The sequence below is a fragment of the Heteronotia binoei genome, chromosome 5 (assembly GCF_032191835.1).
Source record: "Heteronotia binoei isolate CCM8104 ecotype False Entrance Well chromosome 5, APGP_CSIRO_Hbin_v1, whole genome shotgun sequence".
In the NCBI taxonomy this organism is placed as follows: domain Eukaryota; kingdom Metazoa; phylum Chordata; class Lepidosauria; order Squamata; family Gekkonidae; genus Heteronotia; species Heteronotia binoei.
This window is the reverse complement of record NC_083227.1, coordinates 42,065,525-42,084,727: the sequence shown is the minus strand read 5'-3', so window position 1 is coordinate 42,084,727 and position 19,203 is coordinate 42,065,525. Positions and strand designations below refer to the sequence as shown.

The window sequence follows — 19,203 nt, the reverse complement described above, 5'->3', positions numbered from 1 at the left end:
TACAGGCTTCTGTCAATCATCACAACAATCCTGTGAGGTAAATTAGGCAGAAAAAGGGACTGAGGTCCATGATAGCTTAGGGAGTGTATGGTGAGTGGGGATATGAACACAAGTCTCTCTATTCTACCCCAACACTCTGACCACTGTACTGTGCTAGCTTTGTGCCAGGTGAGTGCTTTGTTGCTCAGGAAAGATGTTGTCATTTCGAAGATCTCTAGTTTTACTGTTATTGTGACAGGAGCCCAGAGGTTTATACTTTTCAGAATGAAGGGGTGGGGACTGTGGTGCGTGTTCGTTGCAGAAATCTACAAGTGCCCTTGCATCTCCTGGAGGAGGGAAGTATCTTGGGAGGGGTTGCAAACACAGAAGAAATTAGGAACAGAATACAGGATGACCTTGACCGGCTGGAAAACTGGGCTAAAATCAATAAAATGAATTTTAACAGGGATAAATGTAAAGTTCTGCATTTAGGTAGGAAAAATCCAATTCATGGTTATAGGATGGCGGAGACTTGTCTTAGCAGTAGTATGTACGAAAAGGATCTAGGGGTCTTAGTGGATCATACGCTGAACATGAGTCAACAGTGTGATGCGGTAGCTAAAAAGGCAAATGCAATTTTGGGCTGTATCAACAGAAGTATAGTCTCCAGATCACGTGATGTGATAGTATCGCTTTACTCTGCTCTGGTAAGACCTCACCTGGAGTATTGTGTTCAGTTTTGGGCACCACATTTTAAGAAGGATATAGACAAGCTGGAACAGGTCCAGAGGAGGGCGATGAAGATGGTGAGGGGTCTGGAGACCAAGTCCTATGAGGAAAGGTTGAAGGAGCTGGGCATGTTTAGCCTGGAGAGGAGGTGGCTGAGAGGTGATATGATCACCATCTTCAAGTACTTAAAGGGCTGTCATATAGAGGATGGTGTGGAATTGTTTTCTGTGACCCCGGAAGGTAGAACCAGAATCAATGGATTGAAATTAAATCAAAAGAGTTTCCGGCTCAACATTAGGAAGAACTTCCTGACCGTTAGAGCGGTTCCTCAGTGGAACAGGCTTCCTTGGGAGGTGATGGGCTCTCCTTCCTTGGAGGTTTTTAAACAGAGGCTAGATGTCCATCTGACAGCAATGAAGATCCTGTGAATTTAGGGGGAGGTGTTTGTGAGTTTCCTGCATTGTGCAGGGGTTGGACTAGATGACCCTAGAGGTCCCTTCCATCTCTATGATTCTTAGATGTCAAAGAGTCATTGCCAATCAGAGCAGACAACACAGGAGTAGATGGACCAGTGGTCAGACCTGGCTTCAGTCAGGGCCAGCATTGCAGATTTAAAAATGGTACAAGCCCCATCTAACTAGAGATTCAAATTTAAGATTCATAAGAACAAATCCTGTGTATTTCCGTAGGCAAGCTATAGGCCAAACCCGAAAACAGATCCTGCCCAAACTAGTACCTTGCAACATTTTAAAAATCAAAAACATCACAAAAACTTGAAATTGCCCATATGACAACAAAGGAACAATTTAAGAGTCCAGGCGGAACATAACTGTCTGCCATGACTGTGCCCAAGTAAGATTACAGCCTATGTGTTCTCCCTAAGAGGTGGAGGACATCTTGGGTGTTTTCCCACCGTCCAATCAGGGAGGCAGGAATCTTAAAATCTCCCTCTTCCTGTGGCTGTGGGAACCACCCCTCTCTCAGTTTATTTCCTGCCTCGAAAGGGAGAGCAAGCTTTTAGGATAGGTTCCTATCCCTCTATACTTGATCTTTACCTTTTTTTTAAAAAAAAAGATTCCTTCCTCTTTATTTGCCCTTTCCTTACTAGTTGTGTCTTCTCATCTTCTGGCTAGCTTCTCAGATCTATCTGTCTTCCACTTTCATCAACCCCAGCCTCCTCTGCTTGTTATCTCAGCTGATTCCTCCTTCCCTCCCCCCCCCCTTGACACGAGGAGTGGAACGGCGGCGGCCTGAGCCGAAATCCAAGCCGCGGTTCGAAGAGGAGGCGGATGGCACGTCGGACAAAGGACACATTCATGTGCGACGGACCGGCTCTTGGCGCTGGACGCGGAGCCGAGAAACAGCTTCCCGGAGCCGGCATGACCGCTGGGCTTGCCGCGGCTGCCGGCAACGTGCCCTGTAGGGGCGGCCCTCAGAGAAGTGGGCGCAAGCGGCGTTGGTCTTCACCAGCCGCAGAAGAGGCTTCCTCGTCGGCTTCCTTCCCCAGCACCGGCAGCCATTTTGCAGGGAGCAAAAAGGCGCGAAAAGAGGCCGGTCAGTAGCCGTGCAGTTTTCAAGCGCAGGGGCCCTCCGATGGCAACCTCCTGGCAGGAGACTTTGACCTGGAGGACAGCCAGCCTGACCAGGAAGCCCAGCAGACCTACCAGCCCCAGAGGGGCTCGGGTAACGTACCCACTATGGGATCTTCATTTCTTTCAGAGTTCTTAGAATCCATAAGACAGACTGTGGGTGAGGCAGTCAAGGCAGCTGCCCATAAGAGATCGGGGCCCCGCAGCTCACGTTCCTCCTCCAGATCACCGTCACCCAAGAGATCTAGAGATAGAGCAGGTCATTCTATGACCCATAAGAGGACCTTAGTTAGCAATCAGCTAGAGAGTGAGAGGTCCATATTTGGGGGCCAGTCCAAGGACTCCTACGGGGGAGACCGGGAGGAGGGTGAATTCTTATCAGATGAGGAGATAGAGGACATTGCTGTTCCAGAACCCTCCTCACGTTTCTTCAAGGCAGAAGAGTTCCAGCCCCTACTGGCCAAGGTTTTATCTGCACTAGAGCTCCAAGCGTCCCCAGAGGACCAGGAGTCTTCCAGTCCCTTGACTAATCCCAAAAATAAGCCCAAGGGAAACACGGAATTTTTTCCCCGGTACCGATCTTCTGATAAGGTTTTTCCCTTCCCTGAGTTCTTTGAACGGCAGCTAAGGTCTGAGTGGGCCAAGCCAAACTCTAACAAACAAGTGCCCAATTTTCTTAAGAAGCTATATGAGTTTCCTACCTTTGCTAACGATATGCTTCTGGTCCCCCTAGTGGACGCTCCGATTGCAGCCTTGCAGTCCCATGGTTTGCTAGCCGAGGACGGCCATGGTTCGATCCGCGACAGCTGGGACAGAAAGATTGACCTAGCACTAAGGAGGAGCCATAAAGCCACGGCCCTGGCCATCAGGGCGGCTGCCACCAACTCGATAGTGTCCAGAACAGCAATCGTATGGATAAGATGTCTAACCCAGCTATTACCGGAGGCGGATAAAAGAATCCTGGAGGGCATCAACAGACTTCTTAGGGCGGCCGAGTTCTCAGCGGATGCTTCTTTGGATGCTCTTACCTTCTCCGCTAGAGCGATGGCGTCAAACACCGTGGCAAGAAGAGGCCTATGGCTTCGGGCCTGGCCAGCAGACACTCATTCAAAATCGATCGTTTCAGCCTACCCTTTCCAAGGAGAGAAACTGTTCGGAGATGCCCTGGATAAGATCCTGGTGGAAACCCGAGATAAGAAGAAGGCCATGCCCAAGTATCTGAGATGGCCCAACAGAAGAGGATTCGGGCCTAATTCCTTTCGTGCCTCCAGCAGCACCTCCAAACCTAAACAGGAGTATAGAAGATCATCCTGGGGACAACCCAAACAGAACTTCCATAAGAACTTCTCCAACCCCCAATTTCAGAGGAACCAGCCCGACAGGTCAGACAAGTTCGAGAAAGGTTCCAAGCCCAATAAAGCATGACTGGGGGTCCATCCCAGTTGGGGGCCGCCTTCTACATTTTCACCACGTGTGGGCGGCATCGAAGGCCGATTCTTGGACTCTGGGGATTGTTTCATGGGGCTACCCGATAGAGTTCAAAAGGACTCTTCAGGATCGTTTTATTATGTCACCTCTTCGCTCAAACCCGGAACGAAGAGACATCACCTTCAAAGCTATTCAACATCTGCTAGAAATCGTGGCAATAGAACAAGTACCTACGCAGCAGAGATATCAAGGTGTTTATTCCGTCTTTTTCACGGTTCCCAAGAAAAACGGGGACTGGAGGGCAATCCTGGACTTGAAATTTCTGAACAAGTACATAAAACTTCGCCACTTCAGGATGGAGTCCATCAAATCCATAACAGAAGCCCTGCATCATCAGGATTACGTGTCATCCTTGGATCTGACAGAGGCCTATCTCCACATACCGATCCTTCCTGCTCATCGCAGATTCCTTCGTTTTTGTGTAAACGGACACCACTACCAATTCAGAGCCCTACCATTCGGCCTCGCAACGGCGCCGCGGATATTCACCAAGGTGCTGGTGAACCTGATAGCACTCCTAAGACAGAGGGGAGTGCACGTGCACCCTTATCTCAACGACCTGATGATAAGATCCACGTCGAAGAAGAATGCAGAGCAGGACGTTCAACGGACTATCAGTTGTCTTCAACAGCACGGTTTCATAATCAACCTATCCAAGAGTCATCTATGCCCAACACAGAGACTGGAACACCTGGGCATGATCATCGACACGAATCGGAACTCTATCTTTCTCCCAGAAGACAAGATACTGAAAACCAGGAGATTGGTACAACAGGTGATACAGGAGTCATCGTCGTCTCTTCAGATGTTGGCACGTCTCATGGGCCTTTTGATATCAAACCTGGAGGCGCTTCAGTGGGGACGTTTCCACACCAGACAGTTGCAGATGTTTCTACGTCCATATCAAGTCCGGATCATGGAGAGGCGTGCCATGTCTCTGACGGTGCCCAGGAGCGTCAAGGAAAGTCTGCTGTGGTGGACCAAGGATGTCAATTTGCATCAGGGGAGAGTCTACTTCACACAGAGAGAGAGATACAGCTGTTCTCAGACGCCAGCCTCTCAGCTTGGGGGGCGACCCTCAACGAGATTCCCACACAGGGTCAGTAGATGACCAAGGAGTCGAGCCTGCCGATCAACCTCCTGGAACTTCGGGCCATTCGCTTGGCTCTGCTGCACTTTCAGGAACAGGTGTCTGGGCAGCATATCCTAATTCGGACGGACAATATAGCAGCCAAAGCCTACCTAAACAATCAAGGGGGATCCAGATCCAGTTCCCTCCTCAAAGAGGCCCAAAGACTGTTCGAATGGGCAGAGATCCACCTGAAGTCACTAAGGGCGGAGCACATCAAGGGAATTTGCAATGTCACGGCAGACTGGCTCAGTCGGGGGAGTGGTCCCTCAACAGGACTCTGTTTCTAAGGATAGTGGAGCACTTTGGTTCACCGGTATTAGATCTATTTGCGTCTTATCAGAATCACCAACTTCCACGATTTTTCACGAGGTACTACCACAGACAGGCGGAGTCCACGGATGTTCTGACATCTCCATGGCCTCAAGGCCTGCTGTATGCCTTTCCTCCAATCCCGGTCATCCCGAAGTTACTCAGAAGAATCAGTTTGTTGGGGGCCGAAGTCATTCTGGTGGCTCCTTGGTGGCCTCGACGTCACTCGTTCTCATCAATCCAAAAGATGTCAATAACGGAGCCGTTTCATCTGCCAGCGTGGCCAGACATGCTATTACAGGGACCGGTGTGGCATCCTCACCCAGACTGGCTGAGATTGACCTCCTGGAGGTTGAGAGGAGATCGTTGTTAGAATTAGGTTATTCTAGCGACGTGACGAATACCATCCTGGCCTCCAGAAAGCAGTCCACGATGCGGATTTACAACATGTCATGGAAAGGTGGTGGTGTCAGAGAAAGAAAGTGGACCCACTGCATCCTTCTGTTCCTAAGATTCTCCAATTTCTTCAGGACGGTCTTCAGTCGGGCCTGAAACTGGCTACCCTCAAGCGTCAGGTTGCGGCCTTGTCCTCGGTACTCCAGCAGGTGGGCAGCGTGAATCTGACATCACATCCTCATATTCGTCGCTTTCTTAGAGGGGCTTCTATGAGTTCCCCACCACAAACTCATCGCTTCCCTACCTGGTGACTGAATCTAGTGCTTTCAGCCTTAACAAATCCACCTTTTGAACCCTTAATGTCGGTGCCTCTAAAGATGATGCGCATGAAAACTATCTTCCTGGTGGCGATAACATTGGCCAGGAGGGTATCCAAAATTGGAGCCTTGTCGGTTAAGCGAGAGTTATGTGTATTTCACAAGGACAAAGTTGTTCTTTATCCGGACCCTACCTTCCAGCCGAAGATTTTGTCTAGGTTCCACCAAAGCCAAGAGATCAACTTACCATCGTTCTGTCCGGATCCTAAGCACCCCAAGGAGCGCACATGGCATACCCTGGATGTACGGAGAGCAATCAAGGCGTACCTGATTAGAACTGAGTCTATTCGTAAATCAGATTCCATGTTCATTAACATAGCGGCGCCCAGATTGGGTCAGAAAATGTCCAAGTCGGCCATTAGTTACGCCATCAAGCAGTGTATAACGGAAGCGTACAAAGCCTTACACCTTCCGGTTCCTGCAGGGATCATTGCACATTCTACCAGAAGTGCGGCCACCAATGCAGCCTTTAATAAGAACGCCTCTGTCGAGGAGGTGTGTAAAGCGGCTACGTGGTCATCCATCTCCACCTTTATACGCCACTACAAATTGAATGCATACGCGTCGGCGGACGCAGCCTTTGGCAGACGAATCCTACAGCATGTACTGCCTGAGTAGGGTGATCCCACCCTGATTAACATACTGCTCTGGGAGCACCCAAGATGTCCTCCGCCTCTTAGGGAGAACGACTCTTGGCACTTACCGTGAGGGGTCCTTCTCCTAAGAGGACAGGAGGACATCTTGCCCTCCCTTCTCTCGCCCTACCTTGGGCAGTATCTCTCTGTATCTAGTTATATAACCTTCATCTAAGTTTTCTTACTTCATGCTAAGATCTGTTATCCATTACTTATCTGTTTATTCCTATAAGGTTTTTTTCTTCTAGTCGGTCGGCCTGATTAATGCAATTGTTTTTTCTCACCGACTGTTAGTTGTTTACATCAGGAGCGTTTTTTAGGTATGATATTCTTCCTACTGCTTCTCGGAGTTACCCGAACTGAGAGAGGGGTGGTTCCCACAGCCACAGGAGGAGGAAGATTTTAAGATTCCTGCCTCCCTGATTGGACAGTGGGAAAACACCCAAGATGTCCTCCTGTCCTCTTAGGATAAGGACCCCTCACGGTAAGTGCCAAGGGTCGTTCTACTAACAGTTGTTTCCTGGCCAATTTGGAACACAAAAAGCTGTCCTTGTGTTTTCCAACTTGCAGCATAGCAGTTGCACCCAGTATTCATTTGATCTGTGACACAGGCTGTGTGGGACCAGAGTTTCTAAAACACCTGGAGAAAAGTCTCTTGTCCCTTTAATGTGTAGAAATTAGAAGCAGAAGCTTTTTCTGGTATGAAATTAACTAACACCACCTCATATTTGCTGTAGATCAACTGATATTAAAGGGACAGCCAAGGGGAGGGCAGTTCAAAAGCTGGTAACCTTGTAAGCAGCACTTGTGCAACCGGAGAATGGTGGAGAGTGCAGTTGTCTTGTCTTTTTCTTGACAACCTGTGTAAGTTCCATCAAAAGGGTAAAATCCAACAAGTGAAGCATTCTCGTGACTTCTTGGTGTCAAGAAAGGCTGTGCCTGTTGCATTTTTGCTGGTTGCACAAGTGTTTGTCTACTTCATTTTGAGTCTACCTTTCTTGGCAATACTTAAGGCAAATTACAATTTTTAAAAATGGAAGAAAGTGTTACAGTACATAAAACAATGCAATAAACCTGTGTTACAAACCTGTGAACAAAGCTTGAGTACAGTGGCATCTTTAAGACCAACAAAGTTTGGTATAGTGGTTAGGAGTGTGGACTCTAATCTGGGAGAACCAGGCTTGATTCCCTGCTCTTCCACTTGCAGCTGCTGGTGTGACCTTGGGTCAGTCACAAGTTCTTTCAGAGCTGTTATCTCAAGAGCAATTCTTTCAGAGCTCTCTCAGATTGTAAGCCACTCTGAGACTCCCAAGTGGAGGGTGGGTATAACAACTTCTTCCTCTTCCTCGTTTAGCTCTGTTTCACATATTCTATGGCGTAATAAAAGTGGGAAAGCGTTCCTGACCTTCTCAGACAGCACCAGGTGCGGGCCACAACAAATGAAGCTCAGGTTGTTGACCCTAGGTGCTCCCTGTCAGGTTCATTAGTTGTGATTCCATCTGAGTGAAACTAATGGAGCAAGTTAGTTGGCTCGCCATTTGCCTCCAGTGGGACAGAGGTATCTGTGATTGCTTTTCCAGATGTGTTTTTTAGAAAGCAGCTATTTACCCTTGATTTGGATTAGGGCTGCAGCACATGTGGGAGGGAAGTGTTGGAAAGTGCTGTCAACTGACTTGCCTCTGCATCACAAACTTCTGTGGCAGAGTGGGTATTTGAACCCAAGTCTGACAGATCCTAATCCAGTCATGACAACAAACTGGCTGTCCTCAGTATTGCAACAATTGTTCAATTTTTGTTAAAGTTTTCCTATGTTATTTCCCCGTCACAAAGCTTCTTTGTGCTGACCTTAGCAAGCTCACATATGACTAGCTGCTCATGAATGTTGCTTCTAAGATGATTTTTCTTAACTTTTGCTATTAAAATAGCTTTAAAAAAAAATTATAGGCTAATTTAGTCACAGCTACCTTTTTAATTAATCAGAAGATTTTAATAGATCGGTCTAATCAATTACATGTTGATTCTTCAGTTCAAATTTGCTTTATACACATAACCAAATCACAAAGTTCAGAATCTGAGTTAGGTCTCTTTAAATTGTGTTCATGGTGTGCTTTTAGCCTGAGGGCCATTCTGTAAGAGTTATTTAAAGCTGCAAAATATTTTCAGTTGCTTTTTAATGCTCTGGCAGGGGTTTATACTATTTTGAAAAAAATTAATATTTAGGAGTGCCTGGAGATAGTGGCTGACTATTTGCTCGGTTTCCTTCCAGAGGAAGGGACAAGAGAATACTGATTGACAGAGAACTGCTTCCCCACTCCTCCACATGCAGCTGCTGGGTGACCTTGGTCAGTCACAGTTCTCTCAGAGCTCTCTCAGCCCCCCTACCTCATGGGGTATCTGTTGTGGGGAGATGAAGAGGAGGAGATTGTAAGCCACTCGAAGTGAAGGGTGGGGTATAAATCCAATCTCTTCTCCTCTAATGTATTTTATTTTATTTTTTACACAGAAGAATGGATTAGTTACTCATTCATATCTTTCCCTTCTCTTTCAGCCCCTCCCCTTCAACTCCAACAAGGATTTCCAATCCAAAAATCTGAATTACTGGCCTGTCTCAACCAAGGGCAGCAGGCCTGGACCCCAGAAGCCCAGAATTCGAACAAAGACACTGAGGAGAATCCAGTTACACTGCAGCTGACTGGATGGCCAGAGCCAGGGAAGTGGTGGAATTCCTACCGGAGCCCTATCAGTGTGCCCAGTTCAGATTCATCCGGTTCAGGTTAGGAGGACTGGTACCCTTGTAGGAGATGCATTGCTGGTAGCTTTGTACACCATTTTGTCTTCAGGGCCCTATGGAATATCTTTCCAGGGTGTGAGGGGGAAGTGATGTGCAGTTAATTAGGGGAGTTGACAACAGGCCTGCAAAAATATCCTATCCCTGTAAAAGAAGCTTTATTTGTGGATGTGGGTAGCTGAGGGTTTTCATGGCATGGAGGTAAATAACATCCCATTAAGTCACTATTAAATATCCAGGACATTTTTTCTCCATGCAGTTGGTTATCCATGGTTACACAGCAGCTGCTCTAACAGGATTAAACAGCAGCACCCTGGAGATTAACAACAATTATTCCAATACAGGTTTTTGTGACTCAGAACTGACTTCATCAGGTGCATACAGAGTACCTGATGAAAACCATAGACTTTATAAAACAGTTGAATTTATACTCTGAATCAGGGCTCATTTTGTAGCAGGAGCTCCTTTGCATATTAAGCCACACACCCCTGATGTAGCCAGTCCTCCAAGAAGCTCTTGGAGGATTGGCTACATCAGGGGTGTGTGGCCTAATATGCAAAGGAGCTCCTGCTACAAAATGAGTCCTGCTCTGAATTCAATTGACCATACAGGTGGGTGGTGAGGAGTGTAAAACAGGAACCAATTGCTCAATTCAGAGTAACTGAAAGCTGCTGTCAGCTGTTGACAGATAGGCAGGGTAGGCTTAATGTAAAAATGTACTGGCAAAAAATACAGTATGAGGTACTTTAAGCAGATTCAACGGGATGCTACAAAGAACACTCAAAAAGTACGACTGAATAAATTATTACCTGTAAAGGCTGGGTCAAGCTGAAATGTTTACACCCATAGTGAATGAAGAAATGAAAGTTCTTATTCAGGCATGGGACTGGGGTGGGGTGAACCTGTGGTGTGAGGTGGCCAAAGCAAGGGTCATATGCTGTCCTTTTTTTGTGGCTGAGTCCTTTATTGAGGTCTTCTGTACCCTTTCCAAGCCTACTCAGGGAGACTGATTTCTTTCTGTCCTTATGCCGGCAGATAATGAATCTTCAAGTGAGAAAGAGGAGGAGAAGACTGTTAAGCAGGAATGTCTCAAGATAACAAAGCCCCGGGCAGCTTTGCTGGGTAAATGTGAGGTGAAGCAAGAAGGCTGTGAGCCTTGGCAGAGCGAACGGCTGGGACAGCTGCAGGGCAGTATGAGGATGCCACTCTGTTGGACCAGAGAAAAAGACCGAGGACTCATTAAGAGCAGAAAGGGGAAGCGGGGAGCCGATCCGGGGAAGAATCTGTTTGTTTGCCCTCAGTGTGGGAACACCTTTAATAGAAAATCATCGCTTAAGAGGCATTTAACAACAATCCATGATGAAGCAAAACTGTATGAATGGCCCCCCCATAAGAAAAGCTTCCTTGAAAAAACAAACCGTGGGACACGTGGAAGGAGACACACGAGAACTCCCCATTCAGGAAGGGAACCTTACGAATGCCCTGAGTGTGGGGAAAGCTTCATGACGAGTGCCTCTTTCACCCAGCATCGGAGAAGTCATACTGGTGAGACGACATACCAGTGTCCTGCGTGTGACAGAAGCTACACAGAGGAGCGGTATCTCATCAAACATCTGATGACAGCCCATGCAGGAGCCCATCTCTCCAATTGCCCTGACTGTGGGAAAAGCTTTCTGGGAGAGGAAGATCTCAGTATGCATCAGGCAATGGTCCATGGGGGAGAAAGTTTCCATCAGTGTTTGGACTGTGGGAAATGCTATCGGGAGAAATTGTCCCTAATCAGACATCAGACACTGCACAAAAAGAAAGCTACTTGTAAGTGCCCAGATTGTGGTATGAGCTTTGCAGATCGCAGAAAGCTGGCTAATCATTTGCTCACCCACAAAAACCAGAAACCTCACAAATATCTAGACCAGGAGGGCAGTGGCACAGAAGAATATGTCTACACCTGCCCTGATTGTGGAAAGTGTTTTAAGACTGAAAGATGTTTTGTGAATCATCAGAGAATCCACAGGAAGGAGCAACAATGTCAGCAACCTGACAAAGGGGACATCTTGAAGGGAGGAGCACAAAATCATGAAACCCATGTAGAAATGCAACGTGGTGCAGAGTCTGCTGGTGGAAAACCCTTCGGGGCTGGTCTAACTCAGCCAAAGGTTGACATGGAAGAAACTCTCCACACATGTCTTGACTGTGGGAAGAGCTTCAAGGACAGTCAGTGTTTTGCTAATCATCAGAACACGCACATTACAGGAGAAACATCTGACAATGCTGACAGTCAGGGAATGGTTGAAGAAAGAAAGCTACCCCATGCTGGCCAACAGGAAGGGCAGATGAAAGGAAATCCCTATCAGTGTTATAGCTGCGGGAAAACCTATGCAACTCAATATAATCTCAACAGGCACCAGCGCATCCATGCAGACAGCAGACCCTATAAATGCACCATCTGTGGGAAAACCTTCACCTACAGATACACTCTAATCCATCATGAAGCAACCCACACAGAAGGAAAAACCTGTCTGCATAAATGTTCTTACTGCGGGAAAGGGTTCACCACCAAAATGTCCCTCTCGAGGCACCTGCAACTGCACGTGATGGGCAGACCCTATCAGTGTGGTGTCTGTGGGAAAGCCTTTGCCTACAGGTATTCTCTCACTCATCATCAGGAAACACATGTGGAAGGACAGGCCCAGAAATGCCTTTTCTGCCATAAAGTCTTCAGGACCAATCATTCCCTCAACAGGCACAAGCGTATCCACATGGAGACGAGATCCTTCCAGTGCTCTGTTTGTGGGAAAGCCTTTGGAACCAAATATTCCTTCTGTAGACATCAGGACAGGCATTTGAATGGAAGTCTAAAGCGTTCTCCCAGCAGTGAGAAAGATCTAGTTGATAGCTCAGCCCTGGCAAAAGACCAGGCTAGTGACACGGATGAAAATTCCAATAACTGGTCTGACAATTCAACTCTCTCTGAGCACCACAGAGGAGAAAACTCTGCCGAATGTTCCAAGAGTGCAGATGGCTCCTTGCCTGCTAAATGCCAGAGTGTCCTTGTTAAAGAATATTCCTCTAAAGGGTTAGATGTGCAAGAATCCCTGGCTGAATTCTCTGCGAGAGTTGATAGTGACATTCTCACTAAGCGTCAGAACACCCACTTAAGAGAACATTCTGTGAAAGGTTTAGATGGTGGTGAAACCTCAAGGGATCTCTCAGGGGTCACTAAAGATCAAGGTAGCCACAAAGAACAAAATGTCCATGAAGGAACTTACAATTTGGCCAACCCTAGGCAACATGGAGCCTGTACTGAAGACAGCCTCCCAGAGTCATCTGAGAAGAGGGAACACTTTGCACCTAGTTTAACCCTTATTAAACATCAGAACATCCCCATAGGAGTCAGTTCCATTCCAGGATTAAACAATGACCAACGCTATAAGGACAGTTTAACCCGCTCTGGCTTTCAAGGTGTCTCAGCAGGTCAACAAAAGCATGTGTGCTCTCACTGTGGAAAGTCTTGCAGAGATAGTTATTCCCTCAAAAGACATGAGAGAACCCACACTTCGGAGAGGCCATATCAGTGCCAGAAGTGTGGGAAGAGATTTCGTGAAACCAAAAACCTCATCCGGCATCAGACGACTCATTCAGACCTCCGTCCCTATCCGTGCACTGAATGTGGGAAACATTTCAAGTCGAAGACAAACCTCGATAAACACCAGAATGTCCACAAGAAACCTTTTAGCTGCCCTCATTGTGACAAAAGAGTCACCACCAGCAGCATTCTTAAGAATCACCTGAGAACCCACACAGGAGAGAGACCATTTAAATGTACTGAATGCGACAAAGATTACAAAACAAAGGCAGCCCTCAACAAACACAGAGAGGGACATTTCAAAGAGAACTCATCAGAGGCCCCCAAAGTGGATCAGTCCAATCAGATTTTTTAAGTCTTGTTTTCCCATGATGTAATGGGTCAGTCCCTGATTGATTATGTGAGGTGCTTCTACTCAGCCCAGGATGTGTCAGGACAGAAATACTTGCACATTCCAGAGGCATAGCCAGGTTAGTAATTGGGGCAAAAATAAGAAGGCAGTTTGTGACACCTTAAAGATTTGACATAATTTTATTCCAGCATAAATTTTTGTGGACCACAGCCCACTTCATCAGGGGCTGTGAATACATATTGGGACAAGCTCAAGATCTTCATAAAAGGAAAGGCGATCAACTACCTCACAAACAGTATCTTTACCTGTGCAGCCTCAAAGCACCCATTGTCTTAAAGCAGAAAAAGGATGTTCTTGTTGCTGGTGAAATAATAGTTCTGATTATTTGAACCTGTTAGTTTAGCTCAGGACAAGCCTGCATGCTTCACCCTCTCCCTTAATCTCACGACATCCCTTCAGGGTAGAATAGGCTACAAGAGTGAGCAAGCCAAGATCTTATGTTGAGCTATGTGGCTGCAAAGGAACTGGAATCCAGGTCACCTGTGTGCCATACTAGATGAGGCTGTAGTGTATTCTTGGGGATGCAATACTGTTGAAACAGTCAGTATTGTATCCTTGAGGATGCAGTACTGTTAACAGAGTGAGTACTCACTGGGGAATTCCTTTTAACAGTGCTGCGGGGGCCCAGTTCTAGTCAGGATCACTGTGCTGGGGGAAGAGGGGTTCCTGCTTCCCTCCCTGCATCATTTGTCTAACCTGAAGTGGCACCAGGGGGCTTTATTTGCTGTACCCCATGTCACTAGAACAGAAAACATGGAGGAAGGCAGGTACTGCTTCTCCTCCCAGAATTGGACCCCCACAGCGCTGTTAGAAGTTCACTGCTTCAAAACAGTGGTGCATCCGTGGAGCATCTAGTTTGGCCCTCAGTCCTAGTCTTCTACTTAGTCTGTACCATTTTTACTGCCAATATAGTATTTGAAACTTACTGTGGAGACATGGGTTCTGGGTAGCAAAAGAGGTATATGATGAGTATAGTGAAGTGACCCATCTACCTAGCTGAAAGGTGGGCACATCTCTTAATTCTTCTCAAGCACCACCTCTCCAGGGAGAAAATTAAATGTTGGAACCTATTGTTAAATGTAATAGGTTTAATAGGATGTGGAAATGGTCTGAATTTGAGTTCACAGTTTGCCTTTGGAGTTATATATGTGCGGGATGGATCCACAAAATGGCATATTGACTAAGAGTGGGATGAGAACACAAAACTGCAATAGAAAGCAGTGCCCATTTACAAACTTCAAAAACCATAATGGTTGAACAAATTACAAGCCTTGTTTTAATTCTTTATAAGAAAGCCCCCTCTCTCTCTTCCTCAAGTAACTTACCATATATATCAAATGTAAAAACAACCTGCACACTTGACCAGGGAGCATTTTCTTTGCTTTTCAAAATATATGGGGAATTAAAATGGGTTGATTCTGCCTTAGCTATATTTATTTAACATGGTCTCTCTCCTCATCCCCATGCTTGTGGTTCAGACTTGCTTGACTCCCCCTTCCCTGTTAACTCTTAGATTCTTGTCCAGTCTCATTTTCAGGTTTGGCAAGCCCTTGGCAAAATGCTATCAGAGGGCGGGGGTTCCTAGATTTGCCACTGCTGAGAGTGAGTGAGCAAGAGTACAGTGCTCCTTGGCCCCATTGCTGTGTGCGGTTGCTTCCCCACTTCCATGGGACATTGGTTGGTTTCCCTGCAGCTATGAGGCTTGAGCAGTTGTCTGGGGGGTGGGGGGAGAGAAGCAATGCCATCCCTGATGTAGGGCCTGTTCTTAGCCTAATATGGGTCAGGTAGAACCAGTGTTTTTTTTGTAGAAAAAGCCTAGTAGGAATCATTTGCATATTGGACCACACCCTCTGATGCCAAGCCAGCTGAGTTCCTGTGCATTCCTGGTCAAAAAAGCCCTGGGTAGGACATATTTTAGCCACACATGCAGGTTCTGTAACACTGTTTAAACAGGACATGTATGTCAAAGGCTGACTTCTGGCAGCTGTTTTATAGACCCAAGACAGAATACCCCGCAACCCAAGAAACGGCAGTGCCCATCAGAGGAAAAAAAATCTGAGGTAACAATAGAAGTATTGAAGCTAAATACAAGATTAAAACACTGAAGTTCTTTGTCATATGCTAAGTCCTAGTGGTTACAGGCTTGTTAAAAGGCATTGTCACAAAACAGCCATATCTGACAGGAATTAAATGAGGTATTTTCTTGCAGCCATTTGTTGTGCCATTTCTACTGTGATTCTGTTATAAGAGTCAGTTCACCACAGTGAATGATCCAGTTGCATTATTTACAGGTTTTGTTTTTCATAAAACTTGTCAGCAGGTTTTGTGGGAGGATGGGGATTGTGGTCTTCCCGGGTAAGCCTAGCCAATTATATTAGAAAAAAGTGGGAGATGTGGCTCATTGCAGATCAGTTGGAACAGACATGAAGAGAAACTTGGATACAGAAGTGGATCTTGTGGAAAGAATGATCAAGAGAGAGAGACTTATGAGTTTTCCTGAATATATACGTTTAATAGTTACATCTTTATGTGTGCAAGTGTGCATTTGAACAAACCTTCACATAGACCAAAATTATAAGCACAGTTACTTGGAAACACCCTCTTCTAAGTAAATATGCAAAAGGTTGGGCCTGCAGCCATCTCAATGAAGAAACATTTCTGTGTTTAGATCATGACAAAAATGAAAAGATATATCTAGTTTTGGGTGGGAACTTTAGAAAAGCCTTCATTTATAAATTTGCCCCTTTATGTATGTATGTATTTCTCTGTGTTGGTGTATTATTCAGAACTGTGATCTCCACCCTTTTTTTGGCATATCCCCCTCTTCTTCAGAGTGAGTGACTCCTGTTTTTCTTGTCTTTTGTATAATACACACAATTGTTGGGAATAGTTCTAAAAGGGGGGCGGGAATACGGTGGTAAAGCCACCTGAACTTTTAGACTACTTGTGGTAGTAGTGTGTGGGAAATTGCATGGTTGAATGTTTGGCCATATTTTTAAAAATCTTTGCCACAAGAAAACTCCATTTGAGGGAGAAGAGTTCTAGTCTTTTCCTTGACACTTTAGTTTTCTGGGGGTGCTCAATTTTCTGTCACATGAGGTGGCACAGACCCGAAGTAGCTTTGCCATCTCATCTCCTGATTGCAAGAATTAGGCCTGAAGAGAAAGCAACAATGACTACAAGGTCTCACCCATCCTGTTTTCTCACTGGTGGCCATGCTATGGTTTTTTAGGGCAAGGTTTATTCAGACAGACAGAAATTCTTCTTGCTTGTGACCATTATCTAGCCTGGTTCCATCTTATCCTGGAGAAACTTGGAAGAGCTTTCAGGAGTGCTTCCTTACGCTACCGGCGAGGCCAGAAGTGATCTTCATAGCTTCCCAGGCTGTTTTCATCTGTCCCTCGCAGGGCATTCCTGTCCAACAAAATTCTGAATGGATTGTAGCCATGCAGACAGTTTCTTTGTAAGCATTCTTGGTTATTTATTGTCCAATCAGGGCTTTGCTTGCAGCGTTCTTCACTGCAATTTTGCCAGAGGAGGATTCAAAGAAACAAATGAGAAATCAGTGATGTCTTCATAACTAACAAATATCTAGAACTCTGTTGATAAGCTCAAGTATTTGTGTGTATTTTAGTGTCTGAACAGTTAAGTGTAAGAAAAGTTGAATAAAAATGTGTTTTTTTATGTTCAGAAGCTTTTACCTACTTATAACAAACACCTTTCTTAAATAAAACCAATACTTCCTGCAAAAGCATAGATTTGTGGGTGAGTTTGTGCTATCTGAAAGTCGTGTCACAGAAAATGAGCAGCAAATACCTTGAATTAAATTGCAACTAAATGTTATTGTTTCATAAGAATTAGATCATTGCTGTCACCCTTGAGTCACAGCAAATAGGCACCTTTCAACCATTTTCTTGGGACCTAAGATGTGGTGCTTAGAATTTTGGGACGGCAACTCTGAAGCCTTCTTTGTTTATAACTCACATAAAATAGACCCTAATCCAGCTCAGTTCTTGGCATGGAAGAGTTCATTTATAACATAAGAGAAGCCATGTTGAATCAGGCCAATGGTCCATCCAGTCCAACACTGTCACACAGTGGCAAAATAACTCAGGTGCCATCAGGAGGTCCATCAGTGGGGTCAGGAGACTAGAAGCTCTTCCTGCTTCTTTATTTCCCTGCTTATTTACTTCATTTATAACCACCACCACCCCTTATTCCCAGTGGGGCCTGCAGTGGGCAGGGTTCTGTATCAACCCCACCCAATGGCTGACTCGCAGAGGGTATACTGGGTAATAAAGGTGTGTTGACATGTGGTCAGCAAAACAAAACACATAAACAAGGCTGGATAATTCGCTGAAGCTACTATATGGATGGCAGTCCAATGCAATGGCGTCACCCAGAAGTTTACACCATCAAGCCAGTGACGCCGTGTGCCAGCCACTCTAGGCGTTTCTGGGAAACTATCGTTTTCTTGGGCATTCTAGCAATTTGGGAGGGAATTGATGTCACTTCTGGGTGATGTCATTGCGCCATGCATGCATTGCATGCGAAATAAGTTGCCACAGGGGACTTGGCAACCCTAGTGTCGGGGTGTGGCTTAACAATGTCAATAAGTTCCTGCTGGGCTTTTTTTTTCTGGTTCAAATCAAGCCTGAACTCTCCCTGGAAGCTAAAATGACTAAATGGAAACTCATACTTTGGTCACATTATGAGAAGACAAGAATCACTGAAAAAGTTGAGGGCAGCAAGAAAAGAGGAAGACCCAGTGAGATATATTGACTATAAAGGAAGCTACAATCCTCAGTTTGCAAATCTTGAACAACAATAAGACATTTTGGAGGACATTAATTCATAGGGTTCACCATAAGATAGCACTTACAGACATGCACACAGTGAGCTATAGTGAATATTTAAAATCTCAGTGAGATGGGTTGAAATCCTTTCACACAGAGCTGTTATAGATGGGGAAAGACTGGAGGGGGGCTATACTGCAGTTTCAATCTGCATGTCTAATACATGATTTTAAAAATTCTGGGAGCTTCTGCTAATGGAGCTTTGGTGGTGGAAAGTACCATCAAGTCTCAACCAATTTACAGTGACCTCATAGAGTTTTCAGTGTTCTTCTGAACTTTCCAGTACAGAAGAACTAAATTTAAAAAGAATGGTAAACTGTGGCAATGAAATGCTTCTTTAAGCTTTTGATTTCCATTGCCTTGACTTTGTTTCTCCTTTTTGTAATAAATAAAACCTCTTAGGCCAACTCAGCTTATGGAGAAGGTATTGGTGGACATTGATCTCTCACTTGTTCCTCTCTCCTTTCTGACCCAGGAAAGTTGATTCCTGGGGCCCTGAGACCTGTGGGTGGACCAGTGAGTTTCATGGATAAGAAACTACTGAAGAGGGGGGATGGATGATATTGTGCTACTTTTCCATCAATGGAGGGAAAAATGACCCCCCCTCCCCAGCACTCAACTGGTAAGGGTATTAATCCACACAGGTCCCATAACCCAGGAATAAATCTTTCTGGGATCAAAAAAGACTATGAATCACTGCATACCTGAAGTCCCAGTTCATGTCGCAGCTGCAAAGAACACACAATCTACACAATTGACTTTGTTTGTTTTTGCATACTGAGCTATAAGAATAAAACAGTTGCCTAGTTGTATCGAACTAAAGCTCATCTAGTCTGGTATTCTTTCCAATCAAGCAGGGCATGAAGGCAATGGTTTCCCATTTTTTGTCCCCAGTATCCGGAGATCAGAGGCAGACTGCCTCTATAT

At 45.6% G+C, this 19,203-nt stretch overlaps 1 protein-coding gene across 3 annotated transcripts in view; it reads left to right on the top strand.

Annotated features, from left to right (window-relative positions):
- Positions 1 to 13,763, top strand: part of LOC132572376 (zinc finger protein 595-like) — a 28,262-nt gene extending 14,499 nt beyond the window's left edge. For all 3 annotated transcript variants that reach the window (XM_060239312.1, XM_060239311.1, XM_060239310.1), the window contains exons 4-5: positions 9,183 to 9,407; positions 10,458 to 13,763. In XM_060239312.1, coding sequence (XP_060095295.1) covers positions 9,183 to 9,407; positions 10,458 to 13,363 — 3,131 coding nt within the window. In that variant the 3' untranslated portion in view covers positions 13,364 to 13,763. The remainder of the gene's footprint in view (positions 1 to 9,182; positions 9,408 to 10,457) is intronic.
- Positions 13,764 to 19,203: the final 5,440 nt, after the last annotated feature.